Source organism: Drosophila ananassae, chromosome 3L (assembly GCF_017639315.1).
Source record: "Drosophila ananassae strain 14024-0371.13 chromosome 3L, ASM1763931v2, whole genome shotgun sequence".
NCBI lineage: Eukaryota > Metazoa > Arthropoda > Insecta > Diptera > Drosophilidae > Drosophila > Drosophila ananassae.
The window spans coordinates 10,433,874-10,453,891 of record NC_057929.1 but is presented as its reverse complement, the minus strand read 5'-3'; the positions used below and the strand labels follow the sequence as shown (position 1 = coordinate 10,453,891).

The following is a 20,018-nucleotide window of genomic DNA, read 5'->3' as shown; positions in this document are numbered from 1 at the left end:
TATGAGGTAATAGTTTAAAGAAACTTCTTGAGCTCAAAGAATTTTTTGATAATAGTTTCTTCATTTTTTCAACGTGTAACCCCTCTTTATAAATCCAATCTATTGGCAATTGTTCAGCATGAGACACAATCACATGAGGGTAACAACATTCCATTTGATGTACAAAGAATAAAGTTTGCCCGACCAGTGGCCATTGTTGGTTAGTTTCAACTGACCCAACTTACTTAATTTGTTTTGCTCAGTTGTGGCATGCCGCCTGCATCTGAGCCCAATCTTGAGTTGGTTCTTAGGAAATTGCATTTACTGGCCATGGGCAGTGGGCTTAGAGACCGAGATGATTAAATGCACTTCGGAGAGCTTAATTAACTAATCAGTGGCTTAGGCAGAATTTATTGGAGTTTCTGTTTATCGCATAAATCATAAATCTCGAGGCAGCCAAATGACTTATAATTGGAAGTGAATGCACATTTATTATTCCTTGGCCGCGCATTAATAATGTAAGCCTGGCTAATCAATCAATCGATTTGGGATAAGTCCTGAAAGGCCAGAGGCCAGTGGCGAATCGGAACGGATTCGAGAGGAAATTGTACCCACTATCTATCTATCTGCGGCAAAATGTCTGTCTGTAGGCCAAGGACAACAGCTGCGAATCGCCAAGGGTCCTAACCCACTTGGGCCAAGAAACTTTTCCACTTTCCTGTTTACGGCCACACCCCCTGATGGCTTCTATGCAAATGCCCCGGACCCTATGGAGAGACGGCAACAGAGATGGTGAAAAAGACTGAGAGAGAGAGTGAGCTGCAGCTTGGAAAATTGAGAAAATTAATTTCATTTCGAGATTTACTTCCTTGAAATTCTATTTGCGTGGCGGACTCCTTCCACGCCTCCATTTTGGTGGCACCACCACCACCATCGCCACTCCCCCTCGTCGGCCTCCGGCCATGTACGACAACATTTCAACAAGAGAAAACATTTTTTTGTTGTTGCCACTGCTGGCGGTGCTGTTGGGTTCTGCTGGTGCTGCCTTTGCTGTTTTCTTGGCCGCGTGGCATAAATTTATGAACGGCACAACATTTCCACATGCTGCTCTGCCGTTTGCTCTCGGTTTACTTTGCTTTTCCTGGCATTCTGGCAGCAAATCTGCGGTAGCAGCAGGAAATATTCAATCTATGCGGCATGTAGGACCAGAATCTGACTCCGAGGCTCATTGTTAAAGCAAAGTCAACTGAATAAATGCAAAGCAGGGCAAATGAGCACCGATTCTCCTCGGTGCTTCATTCCCTTTCCAAGAAAGGGTATGACGAATTTTGCCATTACCGCCGCACGATATGTAATGAATTTATATAGCCTCATTATAACTTCTCGACGTTGGATGGAAATTTTCAATAGGAACTGATTTTTCAAGGAATCCAAAAGGTCTGGTTGATTTTTGAGTTCTAAGATTGTGACTTTTAAGATTCCTGGACTTCCATTTCAAGTCATACAACAAAGTAAGGGTAAAGTTCTCTTCGTTTTGCAAAAATAGCTCTTTATTTTTGGGTGCTTTTTTTGTATATCTGTTACTTGGTTACAGTATCTAATGACAGCATTTGTTGTCTCCGTAGCTGGCTTGCTGTCATCATCATACTTGCCCCGGCTTCTTCTGCTTTTCGCCCAACAATCTCCCGGTATTTCTCCACCCCCTTGTAGCAGTATCATTAGGCAGTCGCTGGCGGCTCTGTGTTAAGCGTTATCATTTGTCCTTGAGCTGGTTCAACGGTGGGTGGGTGTGAGTGTGTGTGTGTGTCCTGGCTGTGGCTGAAATCGCGTAAATTGTGCCCCAAAGATTAAAGCCAACAATGGCAACCACATCCTAGTCAATAGCCCACTCTCTCTCGCTCTGCCCCCTGGTCTTTGCAACATTCTGTTGTTTCTTAATTTTTGCTTAGCAAGCAGCTGGCAAAATGTTATCTCTGCAGGACTACATGTTCATAATTCGGCCGATTTGGTTGTTGTTGCGTCACTCGAGTGAAATTTAAGCAGCCCAGTCATAAATTATACTTGTGGCCCGGACCCGGCACTTTCGCTTCGACTTTCGCCGAAGCACAAATATTTGCATACATTTTTGGTGGCAAGAGGCGGTGGCGGTGCCTTAGAAGTTTCAATACGTTCCAGTCCATAATCACAGATCGGACTGTCTTTCTTGCCTCAATGTTGCGTCACTGAGCCCACGCACTCGAAACTGTTCATTGGCAATAATTTCGGCGGCAATTTTCATAAATTAGCTTGTCGCTTTTCCTTTTCCACTTGTCTCCTTCTTGGGGAAGGGAAAGTAAAGGAGAGCCTTCTCCAGAACTGTCAACTACTTGAACTGTAATCCAAATTGTTACGCAACGGCGCACTAAAAATATACTTATTTATACAGTACAGTGGAGACTGGCTAAGACTGATTTTAAGAAGGAATTTTGTACGAAACAAGTAGCTAATAAGAGTGATGATAGGCTTATAGGATAGACTTTATGCACCTATTAATTTTCTAATTAATTATCCAAATATTATTGAGCTTCCACTGTAACTTCCACCCTAAAATAAACTTCCTCCGGCTCCTTATGCTTGTGTAACTGAATTTACTGAGCTTTAAACTTTAATTTATGTAGAGCACTTGCTTCAAAGTGGGCTCGTCGGCTAACAGGGGTTAAAGCCGCAACGCCAGTGAAAGTGTAAATTATCCCGGTAATTAAGTAGGACTCATACATGGATAGCTCAGTCTAGTTGGGTAGCAACCCCCACAACACCCTCGTGGGCGTTCTGGCGTTTGGCTTTAGGCCGCTTTGCGCGGACCATAAATTTATAATTTAATGGAAAACCCACAAAGACCAACCGCAGCCTCATCGCAGCCACCACCCCGCCAAACCGCGACTTCTTCCAAATCTACAAGCGAAAGTTTAATTTGAATTCGAATATAGGGAAAAAATAATTATCCCCACGAATCTCTGGTTAGCGAGGGTTGCTCTGGGATTTCCTGAGGCTTACAAGGACTATTTTGGGATTAAAGTATAACAAATTTTAGTTAAGAAATAATTTTGATAATATGCTAGTTGTTATTTGAAGAAAAAGCTTTTCTTTCACAACCTGTTCCAATAAGTTAAAATATAACCTTCTGTTATAACATTTTCAATAGAATTTGTAGAGTCACCCTCGTTTATCTGACTGACCCCATCGTGGGTGGGTGGCCTTGACAACTAAAGCAGCCGAATGTCCGGCAATTTGCTCCCCCAGAGAGGGGGCGGGATCGGGATCGGAAAATGAATTACCGCATCATGGCGCGAAAATGGCTGTGCTAGGCTAATGCCTCAAAAGTCATGTCCAACTTTTGTGTGCTCCCGCGTCGTGGCAACTAAAAAGTTTCTAATTACGACCATGAAACCAGGCTGATGCCGGTGCCGAAGCCACCTCTTCTGTCCACCATTCCACCTTGTATTTTTTTGTGTGGAATTTTTTTCTCATTCGCTCCGTTGATGTTTAAGTTTTTAATAACATTTGCCACGGTGTTTCGGGTTCCGTGTTCCGAGTATTCCACATTTCATGGAGGTGGGATTGGGAAAAAGGCGAGAGCTTAGGAGCTTGTTAATACAGGCAGATGGCAGGATGGAAGCCATGTAAATGGTAATTACACTTAAAGCCATAATCCCGCTTTATGCCTAAGACTCGCGCTTCCGCCGACTGCTAAGCTCCAGCTCGAAAGCTTACGTCGGAGAATTACGGCCCGGAATGGGGACTGTGAGTAACTGGGAACTGGAAACTCTGGGGTTTTTAACCATCGCATCATCCTGCCAGAGCCACAGCTCGAGTCGATTAAATTTCGACGAATTTAAGTTCCGAGAAAGATAAATATTCATATGGGTTAATTATATAAATTGTCCAATGATACACAAGGAGAAAGTTTCCGCCAAAAGGCGGCTGGCTGGCAACTTTTAACAGTTGCGCAACCAACCCGTGGGAGAAGGAGTCGTCGTGGCAAGAAGGATACTGCCGCTGTCAGAGCCAGAGAACTTTCAAGTCTGATTATCCGCATACAAAGAAGTTGGCTGTTCGGTAATCAGCTGAAAGACTAAGCTGCACTGAAACAATTCTCCGGCTGAGAGACCCAAAGGACTTCCCATATGTCCTGGTTTCGCCAACTGAGGCAAGGCAGCATCTTTCGCCAGCTGAGTATAATTCCAATGCCATGGCGTACTCTTACGCATTTGGCCGGGATATGGTGGCAAGGAAGTTGCGACGCCATTTTGCTTTGGGTTTTTGGATTTTGGCGTCAATGCGCTCGTTGGCATTTAAAACGCAGACAGTTTGCTCTAGTTGCCCCGGCGCGCAATTACTTAGAAACACACAGCCATTCGGATGGTCGGACTGTCAGACAGACCCAAAAATATCTTTATATATCAGTATCTGTATCTCAATGTATGCTTGCATATTCCCTGGCAAAAGTTACAACTTTTCTTGGCCAAAATATATATAAAAAAAATAAAGAATTAGGAAACAGAACAAGATGAGCAACAAGAGAAAACTTTTCACTTGAAATTCGAGCAATTGCTTTTGAAAAGTTTCAATTTCTGACAGTGTGTGTGCGAGTTGTTAGGCAAATTCTCTTTATCCTCCACGCGCCAGACCAAAAACAGAAACTGAAAACTGAACTGAAGAGTGGCAAAAAAAAGAAAAAACAAAACAAAACCAAGATGAGTTGCGTGGATGGGATGGCCTGTCCTGGTCCGGGGCTGGTCTGGTTTGGTCTGATCTGGTCTGGCATGAGCGAGAAAAAGTTGCTTAATGAAATTGTGTCAGCGGGTTCGGCTTGTCCCGCTTGAAAGGCATCAGGAGTGACATAAAACACAAAACGAAATCAAGCGCGCACTTGAGCCAAATTAATTGTTGAAACAACAATTTTCAGTCCCTATGGATCTATCTGACAGAGAAGAAAATAAAACTGTAATTTCAGCATAAATTTCCAACCAAAATATTTGATAAGATTGAAAGCTAACTACATATATGTGCAGTAAAGAATATATTTCATAAATGGTTTTAAAAACTTTTCAATTCCATTGCATTAATTTTATATAGAACTCCCTAATTTTCTTATTGTGTACCACTTTCCCATTCCATCTTTAAAATTTTAAAAAGCCTTCAAGTACGCCTTAATAATAATTAATAATAATTAATAATTAATAATGTAATTACGAACAAAACGAAAGACAGCAGCGAGTCAGTCAGTTAGCCAGGCACTTGTCACTTTTTCCCTTTGCTTTCTGGCCACCCAACAAAACCAGCTCGTTAGCAAAATTTTGAAGAGTCGCGGAAAAGGCCTTTTAGATTATAATCAGGTGCTTTCGATACGCGATGATGGGCAGGTTTTCTTCCTGTCAGCTTGTCCATCCAGCTCTTGCCTTCTGCTCCGTGTTCGGGTCAAACTTTGCGGTTAAAACCGTCAGAAAAACCAAGGGAGACACAAAGCCATTTGCATTTATTTTTGACCTGCTTTTCACCCAGGTAGCCCAGGTAAGGTGTCTTTAGCCTGTCTTTAATAGCCTGCCATGACTCGTTGTATCGGGCTAACGAAAGTTACGGCTTGGCTGACGAAAGTCCAAAAAAAAAAACACAAAATAAGGAAAAAAGCGAGGTGAAAAGTTGCAAATTGGAAAAGCAGGAAGTCGAGAAAGAAGTGCGGGCTGAGCAGGCAGGGCTGCTCAGTGCAACTAAAAACTGTCTGAGTGTTGCAGTTAGACTACCTCACTTCGCTCTTCAACCATCCACACATGTGGCACAGAGAAAAATTATCCTTTTTTTATTAAATTTATAAATCCGTGGAGCTTGAAATACTAAAATTATTATAATAATATGCATTCTTGCCTTTCCTTGCTTTGAAAAGACAACTAACTAGAACTTTAACAAATTTCTGTGACACATTTGGCTCAAGCAGGATTTCATTAAGCCCAAACTTTTATTTGCAACTCCAAAAAGTTGCGATTTTGGCTCAGTGAAAGGACACACATGTCCATGTCTTCGCAGTTGCCATTGCCAAAAGGCGGCGCCTCCTTTGAATTATGTAGAATTTACGTGCTTTCAGCGCTTAAAGTGCAGGCATGTGTATGTGTCTGATGTGTGTATGTGTGGGTATTTCTCGTCCTTCCTGTTTGAAGGTGTGTGTGTGTGTGGGTGTAACGTGTGTGAGTATGGGACCATTAGTTTTTGTGCTGATTATTATGGCTGCCGCAGCACAGTGTCAGGATACGGCCGCAGCCACGGGATGGGTCATGGCAGGCCCACGCCCACGTGGCGCTGCATTTGTAACAGGTGAGCTTTATGGCTCTGTTACCGTTGCATTTGCCGTGTGTAAGTGTAAGTGTGTGTGTGTGCTCCTGCATGTTTCGTATTAAATTATGCTTGCCAACGCGCTTTCAGCTTGGTATGTTCCCTCCGCCCCAGTCCCCAATCCCCATTCGTTCTGCCACATGTAGGCCTTGACCCAAGTTACTGGATCCTCACGAGCATGGAATCTGATTGCCCTGAACCTTCTTTCTACCTTTGCCACGTCAAGTTTATTCAAAATTATGATGCTGGGCTATGAGAACATATTGGGTAAATATTTCTTTCAGCCAGCCCCCTGTGCTCCTTTCCACTGGCTCGTCAATCATCACGTGTCATTAACAAATGCATCCTTTATCCCAGTGAATATGAAACGGCTTTCGCTTTGTCATCCGCCATTGTCAAACGATTGCCTCATTCATCTAGGATGCAGGCTTAAATTACTATGGGAGTTGACAAAAAATGGCGGGGATGGGGGAAAAAAACTATATTACTGGCATATGATTTATCGAAGAGGGAGTGACCTATTAATGCCTCAAAAACATAGCTTCTTTTGTAATAGCTTTTCAAATGAGAGATCGGATAAGATTAAAGCATTCCCTCAGCAATGCCTTTAATCGGAAAAAGTTCACTCCATTGGAAAATAAATAAATTATTATTTTATTTATTTTTTATTCAACTAATTTGAGGGAATTTTTTCGATCTCTCCGTTGGAAAAACCCAATAAACCCACTGCTCGCCATAGACTGTAAAAAAGGTCTGATTTCGGTTCTGTGGCAATTAACCAACGCAGCCAAGGAAAAATGGGGCAACAGGAGCTGCTTCGGCTATAGTTAGCCCAATTAACCCGACCGGCCGCAAGTGGCCCACTTATCCCGGGGCAGGCATCAATGGGTTTAACTTTTTGCCCGACTTTCACAGCAATTTCACAATTCCGAACAGAGCCAGGCAGTGGCAGGGGCAGAGGGCCACTACTCGCACACATGAAATTGTCATGCTCTAGTAACTGTCCTAACTGAACTGAAACTCTTTGGAAGCTGCAGCTGCAACTGCAACTGCTGTCAATATGTGACTGTTTTTCAGGCATTTGAGCCACGTGGTTTCCTCACAAATGCAGCGTCAGCTGGGAGGAGGAGTGTCGAGGGTGGGTGGTTGAGCTGGAACTCAGCTTAAATTGAAAACCAGAGTGGAAAACTTTTGATTCGATCTGTCTAATGGAAATTGGGCCAGTCAGTATATTGGAAAAGTTCGCTGAAATTAAATGCTCACTTCAAGCAGCTGAAACCCAAAGGCAATTTTAAACCAACAATCCGAAGCTAAAAAATGTAATTTTTCAACAAAGTGCATAATTAAATAACACATTATTTATTTCAAATTTTCATCGTTTATTTTTCAAGATTGTTTGTTCTAGCCCATTTCATATTTGATTTTAGGGAGTCTCCAAACATCCTCCAACCAGAATACGACACGATTTCCCACTTTGCATACAGTCTGCAGTGCGGTGAATTTTTGAAAATACTTTATTCGGTAACATTATGCAAATATTTGGATCCATTGAGCTGCGGATTTGGGTGCAAGAGAAATGCATTACGTGCGGTCCCTGCTGGCCTTCAAAATCCCATCGCTCTGGTCCTACCCCCAGACATGCACCATGGGCATAAATATTGATTTATATGAGCCTACGAACATGAATCTATAGATATAACCATGCAGTCATATAGGCACGTGTATGCGGCTGACTAAATATTAATGCGCTCTAAATAAAAAGCGGCATGCACAGCTGAAATTGCTTTTTTTTCCGTCTCATTTTGAGCCCTAAGCTGCATTCTACATTTTTATTTGTGCCTCCTCTGTTTGTTTCTATTTTCATTCTGGTCGCTTCAGGTTCGGATTCAGTTTGCCTCTTTTTTTTAAATATTTTTTGTAGTTTTTCGTTTATTTTTCGTTTTTTGTTCGTTTTGTGTTTGTGCATTTTTCATTACAGCATTGACAGTGACAACGACAGCTGAAGTGAGCCCCAAAAGGCACAAGTTGGTGTGTGGCATGCAACAATGGATGCGCTAGATCTGCTTCGCTATAGTCTATATGATAGTTGTAGTTTTACTTGGAATGGTGGTGTGAGTTTGTGTGCCAGAAGTGTGTGCGCTGCCCCTGAGGCCTGCAAGTGCCAGTATGCGTATGTGTGTGTGTGTTTGTGGCACGAAGACGTGGCATGCTTTTTTTTGTTTTTTTTTTCTTTTTGTGACGATTTTACGGACACCCATCCCCCTTTGACATTTCCCCCTCGGGGGCACGCACCAAATGTGGCACAGCAAGTGTTCTAGTTTCCCATATTGGTGTTTTCTTCGGTGTGTTTCACTTAAAGAAAATGCGTCTTCTTTTCTGATCATTGTAGTTGCGAATAATGGCTAAATGTCTACCATCTCTATAAATAGGTTAGGACTAATTGTAACTTTATTTTTCTTATATTTTATGAAATAGTTAGCTATTTTTTCCTCTGTACAACCCACCTAGCCCTTTGGAGCACTCGATAGGTTTATTCGAAACCTTGTGTTTGTTTCCCTGATTCGGCAAACCAACATTCCCCCGCTCTCTGTCTTATTGCTGGGCAATTTCTGGCTTTGTTGATTGCTTGACAAATTGCCAACAGTCAGCTCTAGCTCTCTGAATGGGGGAGGCGCGAGTGAGTCGGCGATAGGGAGACTGAAAGAGACAGGCCGACGGCATAGACAGACGCCACCGGGGGAGGTTGGTAGCTGCAGACAAGTGCTCTTGCTGTGGGACTGCTGCCTTTATTGGCCTGCGAACTGTTGTTGCGGTGTCAGGAATTGACAGGTGATGCACGATTTCCGCGCTCATCGCCTGACCTGTCACTGCACTCGACAGCGCCAATGAAACGATTTCTCCTTTGTCCAGCTTGCCATATTTAATATGCGAGCATCTACCTTGCCTTTGAACGCATTTCGACCATAATTCATGATCGGTGAACGGCTAATTAAATAATCCATTTTCGGTGTGTAGCCACCATGAAAAATTTTATATTCTCTTGCAAATTGCCATGAATTCGAGATTGGTGAATAAAATAAATGTAAATATGCATCATTATTTTTGTGCAATCCATGCGCCTCTTTTTTTTGTGATTATTTTTTTATGTGTTTTAGTTAAAAGTGGTGTGTGTTTTTGTGTGATATTTACCGCAAACGCCGCATGCCGCAATGTATGCTATAATAAAAATAAGTGCCGTTGGTTTTTGCAGCCAGTCAAGGACACGGCCATGCTTGATGCGATATAATCCACTTGATGCCGGCATGTTGTTGCTCTTGTTGTTGCGACTGGTTGTTGCTGTTGTGGCAGCAACTGTTGATGCCACTACGCTGCTCGTTGTTGTTGCAACTTTTTTCCACTACTATGAGTTTTTTTTTTTTCGATTTGATGTCAATTGTTTTACATTTGCGAATCAATTTGTCAGAGCTTTAATTTAATTTCATTTGTCACTACACATTCATTTCAATTTGATCGCATCACTTTAATTAAAACGTTTGGCTTCCTTTCTAATTGTTCTTTTTAGACCACTTGTTTTTATTTTGGCTATAATTCTGATGGCTTTTGTGTTTATTTGTTTTTATTTCAAAATTAATTAAATGCATTCTCGGCTGCACACATTTCCAGTCACCACGTTTCCAATTAACCTCGCAGTTTTAATCAAGTTTTTATCCTTCTTGTTTATTATTTTAACTATCTCCTTGAGCTTGGTTTTTTAACCATTTGCAGTCACAATTTTAATGGAAACCATATGCCAGTTAGATCACATCCAGCCTTCATAGTTTCGCTAAAACCGTCCACGTTGCGTATACGCTATGTGGAAATCGCGCATACGCTCCGTTGACCCGCACTAAACACGTGAAATCTTGGAATCCGATTCGAACCCGTTACCGCTATGGTCAGACGTTAACTGATTAAGCAGGAGCCTGGGACTGCGATGTCCTGTCTTCGGTTGCAAAGGATTCTGCTTCTCCAGCCGTACCAGCATGCTTGGCCAACGCTCGTCTGTTTACATTAGGCTTCCGCACGCGACTGACACGAGGACACCGACACGATATGAAGACAGGCAAGAAGCCATCGTCTGCACAGTCTTCGTGGCCAGCACTCTCTTGCCACAAAACAGTCTCTCTGCCGGAGAGAGAGTCGATTTTTATAGCAACTCTGTGCAGGAAGCGTTCGTGTGAAATGTTTGCTTAATTGGTCCATGGAGAGGGTAGCATCCATCCAATCAAAAGGGGAATTACAAATTCCGGAACAAACCATATAGTGTCACAGATAGAACTACCAATTATTGAATTTTTCATATTTATTCTAAGATATTTAAAAACAAATACAGTGCATTTTAAATCTATAAATATATAGAATTTGTAAATCTTTTTAATAAAAGCTAGTTTTAAATATTTATATAAATTTTATAAATAAAATCCTTAATAAATAATAGTATTAATAATATATATAATTCAATTTTGTACTTAATTTTTAAACAAAATCTTCAATATTGTTAATCCTATTTAACAGCTGTTAGGATTTTTTATAGCAAACATTTCTCTTCCTAGCTGCGCGTTGTTTGATTCTCCCGCTCTCTTGACTTTCTCCGCTTTCTTTCTCTCGCTTTCTCCGTGCCTCCCTCGCTTGTGCAGCCATTTGCCGAACTCAACCATGTGGACATCGGCTTTGATGTCGTGTCGCCTCGTGGACAAACAAAGAGCCAGCAAACCGCTTCAGTTTGGGTTATTGTGCTGAAATTAGTTGGGACCAAGTTTCGGGGCCCTCAACTGGGCGAACTTTCCATTTCAGCAAACTCCCGCGTTTTTTGGCCAACTTTGTCTAAAACGAAACACCAGAGCGCTTTGCATACTTTGGGGCTAGCCAAAAATCCAAATGGCAACTGGCTAACACGCCTCAGACATTGTCGCTATTTTGTTATCCTAGTCTAAGGAGTTGCAGAAGGACTTGCTGGAGGATAATAGAAGATGAAAATTAATTTGTTTAAATAATTATAAACATTTAAATACAAATTCTTGTAAAATTTGTTCAGTCCTAGTTAAAGACGTTAGAGTCCATTCCGTTCCATTTCCTTTCAAATAATAAACATAAATCAGGCAATGAAAACCTTGCCATCAAGCATCTTAACAAACATACATATATGTTAATTCCCTCTCCACACTCCGATATCTGGTCTACTGACCCACTCAATCTCACTTTCTACGCTGTATCTGTATAAATTGCCAGCAATTTCTGTTGCCGGGGCATGAAAAAAGTTACACTTGGAGAGACCCTTACTTTTATGTACCCGCAGCCGCAGATTGCTTCAGCTTTCATTATCTAAAAACAAGAAAATCACAGACAATCAGTTAACGCTGCTCAAGCAAATAAACTCGTCAGGACTCGCAAAAAAAAGCGAAAGCTCACATATAAAGGACGAGCAGGAGGAGGCATGGAGGCACAAGTAGGAGAATCACAAAACAGCAGAGGAAGAAGCCCAGACAGACAAGAAGTTTGCCATCTTCGGTGCCTTTTTTGTGTTGGTTGGGTCGCCGCTCTAAGCAAACTCGAAGAAAAAGTTTACCCAGAGTTGTTGCCCGTTTGTCAGTTCGCCAGTTTTGTCGGTTCCAGTTTGCAGTCAATGGTGCGTCATTATTTTCATTTATTGGCACAATCAGTCAACGTTTTATTTCCGGAATGTAATTAGGTAAACTGCCAGAGACAAAGGCAAACAAACACACACACGCAGTAATGCACACAACCATACACCCACAAACACACACACACGCATCATGCACACGCCGGAAATACCCTGACAGATGCAGATGGTGAATAAGAAGAAGAAAAAGAGGAGAAGGAGATGCAGATGGAGATGGAGCAGCGAGTGTCCTTTATGGCACAGTAATGCGAGAAGTTTACGCCCAAGCGGGGCAGCCAGACATTCAGTCAGCCAGGGAGTTCCAAGGACTCTTGAGTGTGCATTCGTCTAGCCTGAGGATGCTCTTCTAGAACACTGAAAGAAATCAATTTTTTTAATTTAAGACAAGACAAAAGCTTAGAGGGTCATTCCCATTTTAATATAAACTCTTTCCTTAGTGCAGTATAAATAGTTACGTTTGGAGTATTCTCCTTTATTTTGCATCACTGTGGACGGAAGTCCACGAGGTGACGACCTGCATGCCTAGGCGTGCGCGAGGAAACTCTATATATAGCCGAAGAATTAAAAATTTTCTGTAGGCAACCGATCTAAATGAATGATATACCAATCTGAATATATTCGCAAATATACTTATTTATATGCAATTATTTGCGTTTCGCTTAAAGGGTTAAACGTCCAGGAGATGGAAGGATGGACGCATTGCTCACATGCCAGAGGATGATGGGAAAGCACATCTTAAGAGCTGGCCAAAATTGGAAACAAATGAACTGGGCCAGGGAGATAGACTGCTTAACAAGGGAAAACAACTCAAACCAAATTGAAGTGGAGGTGGTAGTGGATGGGGCAGTGGAAGGAGAGGGTATGGGAAAAACAAGCTGCAAGTCAACAGCAAAAACGGCAGCTAGTGAAAATTTCAAAAATTCTGCCACCTTTCGGATGAAGCGTCAGCTTCCCCAACATCAGGTAGCTGAAAATGGAAAAGTTTTTCGCGCGCGGCACGGCGTGATGAGATGAATTGCTCGCTGTTCCAGCTTACAATGCCCATGCCAGAGCTGGGCTATCCGCCTCGGAAAACCCCATCCTGGCCCGCGCCCCGGAAGACCCGCGGAAAGACACCCGGAAAACCCAAAGCCGGCAGCTGGTTGGCTGCCTGTGAGTGAAGTGAAGCGTTCCAGATGGAATTTGAGCGCAGTAAATTTTTCAATCGACTCGCTAATAAAGGCAATAAATATTCGATTCGCTTTCCTTTGCCACCACCACTACCAAGCACCATTCCCGCTTCGTCCTGCCCGCATTACACCACCCAGCTTTTCGTTTCATTTCAATTCTTTTCGTTTCATCTTGTTTCGATTGAAGTATTTGCTTTTTGCTCTCGGACGGATACTCGCTTTTCTATAGTTTCGTATTATGTTCGATAATCTGCCGAGGACTTGTTCTCCTGCCCCGGCTACTGCTACTAGCTCAACGTTTCACGCTCCGTGGTCCATGGTCCTTGCATCTTTTCTTATCGACTCAAGTTATCCTGCAATTGTTGGTCTCCTATTTTCAATTTTCCTGCCGCTTTGTTTTGCTTCGCCATCCTTGTTAGACATTGCGACAGCGAAAATTTCATTTCGTTTCACTGCATTTCACGTTAAATTCAATTTAACGTGCTGGTATTTTTCACTCCTACCTTATTCACCGACCCCGGTCGGAGGGACAGAGGGACGTACGGACGGACAGAGAGCATTATTTCGGCAAACATAGCTCACAATTTCCACCGTTTCGAGCGCCGTTTTTCCTCCGATTTCCGCTTTCCATCCAGTGCATTGTTGTTTCCCGTTGTTCGCAGTAAATAAAAGGCGACGCAACAAAGCAGAAATGAAGAAATTCCCCAAAATGGAAATGTGTCACACAACGTCCCCAGCCTTGGACTTTTCTTTTTTGGACCCTAGCTCCTGGCCGGCCCGAGATGGGTTGGGTTTGGTGGGTTTTGGGGATTCCCATTAAGCGCATAAATGAGGCCTAAACTGGCCCCACAAAATCACAGTGGAAATGCAGGACCAGTATGACTAAGGGCTCTTGGTCAAGGACCTTAGATCTAAACTGCTGACGCTGACGAACATTGGCAATAGTTTTACAGCCTCATTTTCATTTTTCAGCCGTTTTCCATAGGCTCCCGGAATTCAGCCAGCACTTAAGGAAATTGAATATGGAAATTGATTTTTATTGTAATTCTTGCCGATTCACTCGCCTTTGGTTGGAAACACTGCCTTCCCGGGATTAGATTATCCAACAGTTGGCATCATCGATTTTTCCTGGAATTTTACCCCTCCAACCACCCAACGAACTTTGGCCGAAAGTTTATTGAAATATTTAGCGGGAACTTAAGTAATAAGTTGCCGAATCAGTACGCAAAAGATTAAAGTCCAATAAACCAGTGGCGTGGCGGTGGGAAGTTTACCATCCAATCGCATTCTAAGGCAACTCTCTTCTTAGCGCCCAAAGCCAATGGGAGAGATCGGGTTTTCATTGGAAATTACTGGCAAAAGTTGGCCTGATAGTCGTAATGGGCTTTTGAGCTCGAAAATGAGATTCCCTTGAAGTGTTTCCATATCACCTCCAGGCTGTCGCACAATGCCATAGCCATAAATGTCGCCGCAACTCTCTGCATTGGTTGTTTCCCATGGCTTCCACTTTCCACTATCCGCTACCCACTATCCACATCCAGCCCGAATTCGTGTCGTTAATTATTTTTTCACAATATCCCACTGACGAGCTGCGAACAAGGCCCCAAAACGAGCTGCCAAGCGGCCAATTATCCACCATAATGCAGTGATTTAATTTAAAAACCTGTCACAGGAACGGGGAAAGGGAAGCCGGAGGCGCGCGAAGGATCTTCAGCATTGTGGCATGTGTCAGTGCAGGACACTCCATCTTTTCGGGATGACAACGAAAAACAAAGAGGGGCTTTGTCCCGGCCATATCCTGTTAATTATGCCCAAGGCTGTGAATTAACTGTGGGGAGCGGAATATATGATGACAATGACACCTTTTGCATGTCCGAAGCACTGCAATTTACGACTTAATCTGCGCTTAACCGGGCTAGGAGCCGCGTCTTTTGTTTGGCACTTGCAATATGGCTAAAATGCTAGCGTCCCCCAGCCATTTGGCACTCTCGAATGAACAAAGTCCAAAGCCAGCTTACCGAACAGCTTATATCCGTTTAAGCCATTTCATCAAGGCAATCTAAGACAAAAGACACGACTGCAACGGCGCTTAGTTTGTTAGCCAACTGAATTGTATTGTTGGCTTGCAGTGAAGCATTTAGCCAGAGCCCCTAGCCAATCAATTTTTTCTTGCATTATTGGACAGAGCCACTATTTTTGTATATGTTGGTGGTGTTACATTCACTCCAACATTCATCCAATTGTGGTTAATTAAAATGCCTGTTATGATGCTTGAATAAACCTACAAAGGTGAAACGCCAATGACAGCCAACATGTTTTTTCATTTCCATGGAAATTATTAACTGAAAATTAATATTTTGGCATCAGTGAGGAATCAAGAACATCTATTGTCATATACAGATGTATATTTATTTTTTTTTTAAATGATAAACAAGCCAAACCAGTTTATTTTATTATTCTGTTTTTCGCCAAAAGTACAATCATCGATATATAAAAGAACAGTATCAATTATATATTAATGGCTAGACACAAGTTCGACAAGAGATCATAATAATTGATGTAACTTTGGGGAGGTAGTTTTCTCCTCCATCGAAACCGGACATTCCGAAAGAGGCCATCTTCCCAGAGGAAGGTGCAAAATGCTACAACTTACTACTTAATCCTGGCTTAAGTGGCCGCCCCTTCTTAACGTCCTTTCTTTTCTCTGCCCCAAATCCCCCAAATGGACCATGGACCAGTTGAAATCCCGTCCAGGCAGTCGAAGCAAAAATCAAGAGCGCCGCTCTTTGTCTTTTGTTTGCTGATTGCATTACGTTCTGGAGGCTTTTGGTAGATCTGCTGGAAAATACAGAGCTATATATATATATGGGTAAGTATGGAGAGCAAAAGTTTTAAATTAAAAGTACGACGACGGCTTATAGAACAGTTTATATCCTCTTAAACCAAAGGAAACCATACGGACAACACAGGACCTGCCAGCAGAATGGGTGGAGAGGTGAAAATGTTCCACTGGCCAGCTTACTCATTGTATGGTCGAAACAATGAAACTTGCCATCGACCAATCAGAGTGGGCTACCAACTTTATCATTAATTATGATTCGAAAAATCTAATCACTTCAATTTCTATTCGTTCTTCCCGCTCTATCGTCTCGAGAATTTCTTTAGAATTTCAAGTGACGTCAAAGTAATTTCTTGAGAATTTTTATACAATTTAATAAACATTTTTTTGTTGTTTGATTTGGTTTGCTCATTTTGGGAATTTTAAATGAGGTACATACGTAGTACGTACTACGAAGGACACATGCACCCACGCAGAGTCGAAGCTTCAGGGAAATGGAAAGTAAACTGTCGGCACATGTGTGTTTATATTGCTAATAACTTGACGTCTGCCTTTGTATTTGTCATTGCCAAAATGAAATTAAATTCCTCGTGTCAGTCAGGGGAACATTTAACCTTCGGATGGCGGGTCGGGGGATAAAGGCAACGGAACTGTGGCGGATACTGGGGAAAAGGAGTCAAACCATGGGACTGTCACAATCAGACTTGAAAGCCTCGGGTCCGGAATGTGTGCGTTTCAGTTTTGTGGCAAGGGTGGGCTCTACACTGGCTACATAAACTAAAATAGAACTTTTGATGTCGGGCGACAACAGCAACAGTTTGCTGACCACCGGGAAGGGGCATGGGGAGACGAATTGGACGTATAGGAGGCTCGGGGAGGTGGGAGTAGAATGTAGGGCCCTAATTAGTTTTTATTAGGATGCACATGTGGCCGCCGCTGGCTGGTCAGGTGCGATCTCCTCTCGACAACACTATTATGACACGGAGAAAAATAATCATAAGAATCAAGATTTTTTTTTTAGTTAAACTATTCAGTTATTTTAACCCTCTCTAAACTAGATTTTGTAACAAAAACTACATAAATTTTAAGTTCAAAAGAAAAACATTTTTTAAAGTTTGTTTTTCGTGTAATAGCAACAGTCTCTTCCGTTTTGTGGCTTGACTGTTGCCGGAAACGGAAGCGGATGTGGATGCGTGTGCGTACGGGCTCTGCACGGCACGGTTAGTGCTGCAACTGTTGCAACTGCAAGTGCAACTGCAACAGATGCAGTGACCCAAACACTCAGCAAGAATGCATGCGTACAAGTGTTGGTGCGTGGATGAGAGTGGATTTAAGTGGAAAACGCATCATGTGGTTAATGCACTTTAATTGCCTTTACCCGTCCCAGCCCGGACTGTTGGCAGTTGTGGCCACTGCACCGCCCATTTACCACCGACCACCACTAAAAACCGCCCATCTCCCCATAACCAACCCACACCTGGCCCGTGCGCGCCATTTAACTTGATTAAAGTTCACATTTGGATAACTTGGAGGCACTTCTAAGCTGTAACAAAAGCGGAGCGCAGCACTAAAACGTAATATCCACCAGTAAAATCAACTGGAAAACCAGGGTAAACCAGTAAATCTACGACACACAAAGGAAATGTTACACTCCAGCCTCTGATCCTTCGTCCCCTCGATTTCTTCACTCTTCTCAGTGCTCCTCCGTGCTCCTCCACGGTCCTCCACTCTATGCAGCTTTTCCGACAATTCCCCGGCGTGCAATGAAAGCGTTAATAAATTTCATGAGTCCTCGCATAAAAACTTCCGCCCACCTACTCTTCTGGCCAGCTCTTCGGGCTTTGAAATGCAAATTGTGATTCCTGGCCCCTTGCTCTCTTGCTTTAAAAATGTAAATCACATTTACAATCAGATTAAATCTCAATAAGCATTGGACTAAAATTCAAATGCCATTTTGCCATTAGACCACACAAATATTGTCACAGAAATCAAGGCAGGCCCCCCTTTTACAAAGTTACCCGCAGAGTCCGGCCCATCCCGTCCCCGTTCCAGGTTTTCCTTTTAGACTTTTCCACACATATGGCGCAGCGGGAATGTTCTCCCCAACGCCCAACACCCCCTTTCCTCGTATTTATTTAAAAACATGGCAGCAACTGCGTAGCAACACGAGAATGTTGCATTGAATTAACATTTAGAGAACACACACAAAATAATACCTTGTTCAGCAGGCAACAAAAACGGAGCTACATGTTACACATTTTTAATGTTCTCTGATGACACTTTAGGAATAAAAATAAAAAAAAATAAATTTTAAAACGGGAGGAAAATGCAAACTAAAAAATAAATGAATGTAAATAATTTACAATGGAATAAAGTGTTGGCAGTGGAAAGTTTCCCTGGGAAATTAGCATAAAAAACTTATTATACATTTCCCTTTGGGGGAAAAAAGCAGCTGAGATAAATCGTCGAACTATTACCGAAGAGGACTCTTCAAACCTGAAGAGAGCCCGATGAATGGGCGTGAAAAATAGCGCACACATTCGAATGAAGTGCACACTTAATTGATCTCAGTGTATTAAGTGAATGTTTACGAACTGTTTTAAGTGGTAACTGTATGCAGCTCTTCAAAATTAATAAATGTTTCTTTAATTGCTTTTTTAAGTTGGCAACGTAGGGCCGAATATTTTTTAAAAAGTTTTTAATCAATTAAATATTACTTATGATAAGAGTTCGTTTATTGCAAAGCTTTTGATATTAAAATTCTTTATTAGAATAAAGTGACAGAAATTTAAGAAAAAATTTAAAACATTATTTGTTCCTAGATTTTGATGCAGATTTGTGGAGAATCTATCCACAAATTATTAAAGGTATTCCGCTCAAGAATCGGATGACTTTTGGCAAAGATATAGCCATCGCCATGGGCTTTATGAAGCTCCTCTTGCATTTTTCTGTTTTAAGGGAATCCCCTAAGAAATTTATGAAAAAAGTGAAAAAATAATTTGTTCCTAGGTTTTAATGCAGATTTGTAGGGAATCTATCCACAAATCGTTTAAGGTATTCCGCTCAAGAATCGGATGACTTTTGGCAAAGATATAGCCATCGTCCTGGGCTATATGGAGGTCCCTTTGCACTTTCCAAAAATTGAAGGGAATCCACTAGGAAATTTAAGAAAAAAGTGAAAAAACAATTTGTTCCTAGATTTTGATGCAGATTTGTGGGGAATCTATCCAAAAATCATTTAAAGTATTGCGCACAAGAATCGGATGACTTTTGGCAAAGATATAGCCATCGCCGTGGGCCAATTTGAACACAATATGGACAACTGTATAGATAAATTTAATTATTATTATATATTTTTTCAGGGAATTTGTTATTTAAATCAGTTTTAGAAGGTCCATTCTACATGCTAAACCCTTTAAAATATATTTTTCAAACAGCAGCACATCTTTCAATACCATTCCCTGGTGTTTGGTGCGAGCTATGCGCTTTTCCGGTTGCACTCTTAAAATTAAAACTGCCATTGTGCGTGACTGTCTAGACCGCGCATTTATTTGCCCATGGAGCTGCAGTAAACAAAGGAAGTGACAACGGCAAAGGATGAAGCTTGAACAATGCGCAACAATATATACAAGCACGCCTACTGTCGTGTCGTGCACTGTACGCAGGCATTTCATTCCATTTTTAATGACAGCCAGTCAACAAACGTGGCCCAGCTGGTGGTGAGGGAGGAGGCAGGAGGCTTGTGTTTAAAGCATCACTCGAGCTGTCTACCCTCATAACTCGCATAAATCATTGCGCTTTTCGGGCTTGTGTAATGAAAGCGCTTAACAGCTACTCGAGAACTCGAAACTCGGAACTCCGATCCCAGATCCGACACAGAAACAGAAGCCACAGCAAAAGCCACTTCAAGCGCATTACATGACTTAACACTCCGCGATTCTCGAACAAGAGTCAGCAGTCGGTAGTTGGTAGTCGGCAGTCGGTATTT

At 42.2% G+C, this 20,018-nt stretch overlaps 1 protein-coding gene across 1 annotated transcript in view; it reads right to left on the bottom strand.

Moving 5' to 3' along the window:
• Positions 1–10,444, bottom strand: part of LOC6496056 — a 32,034-nt gene extending 21,590 nt beyond the window's left edge. Inside the window, exon 1 of the mRNA XM_001960090.4 lies at positions 9,532–10,444. Within this exon, the coding sequence (XP_001960126.2) occupies positions 9,532–9,646 (115 nt within the window). The 5' untranslated portion in view covers positions 9,647–10,444. The remainder of the gene's footprint in view (positions 1–9,531) is intronic.
• Positions 10,445–20,018: the final 9,574 nt, after the last annotated feature.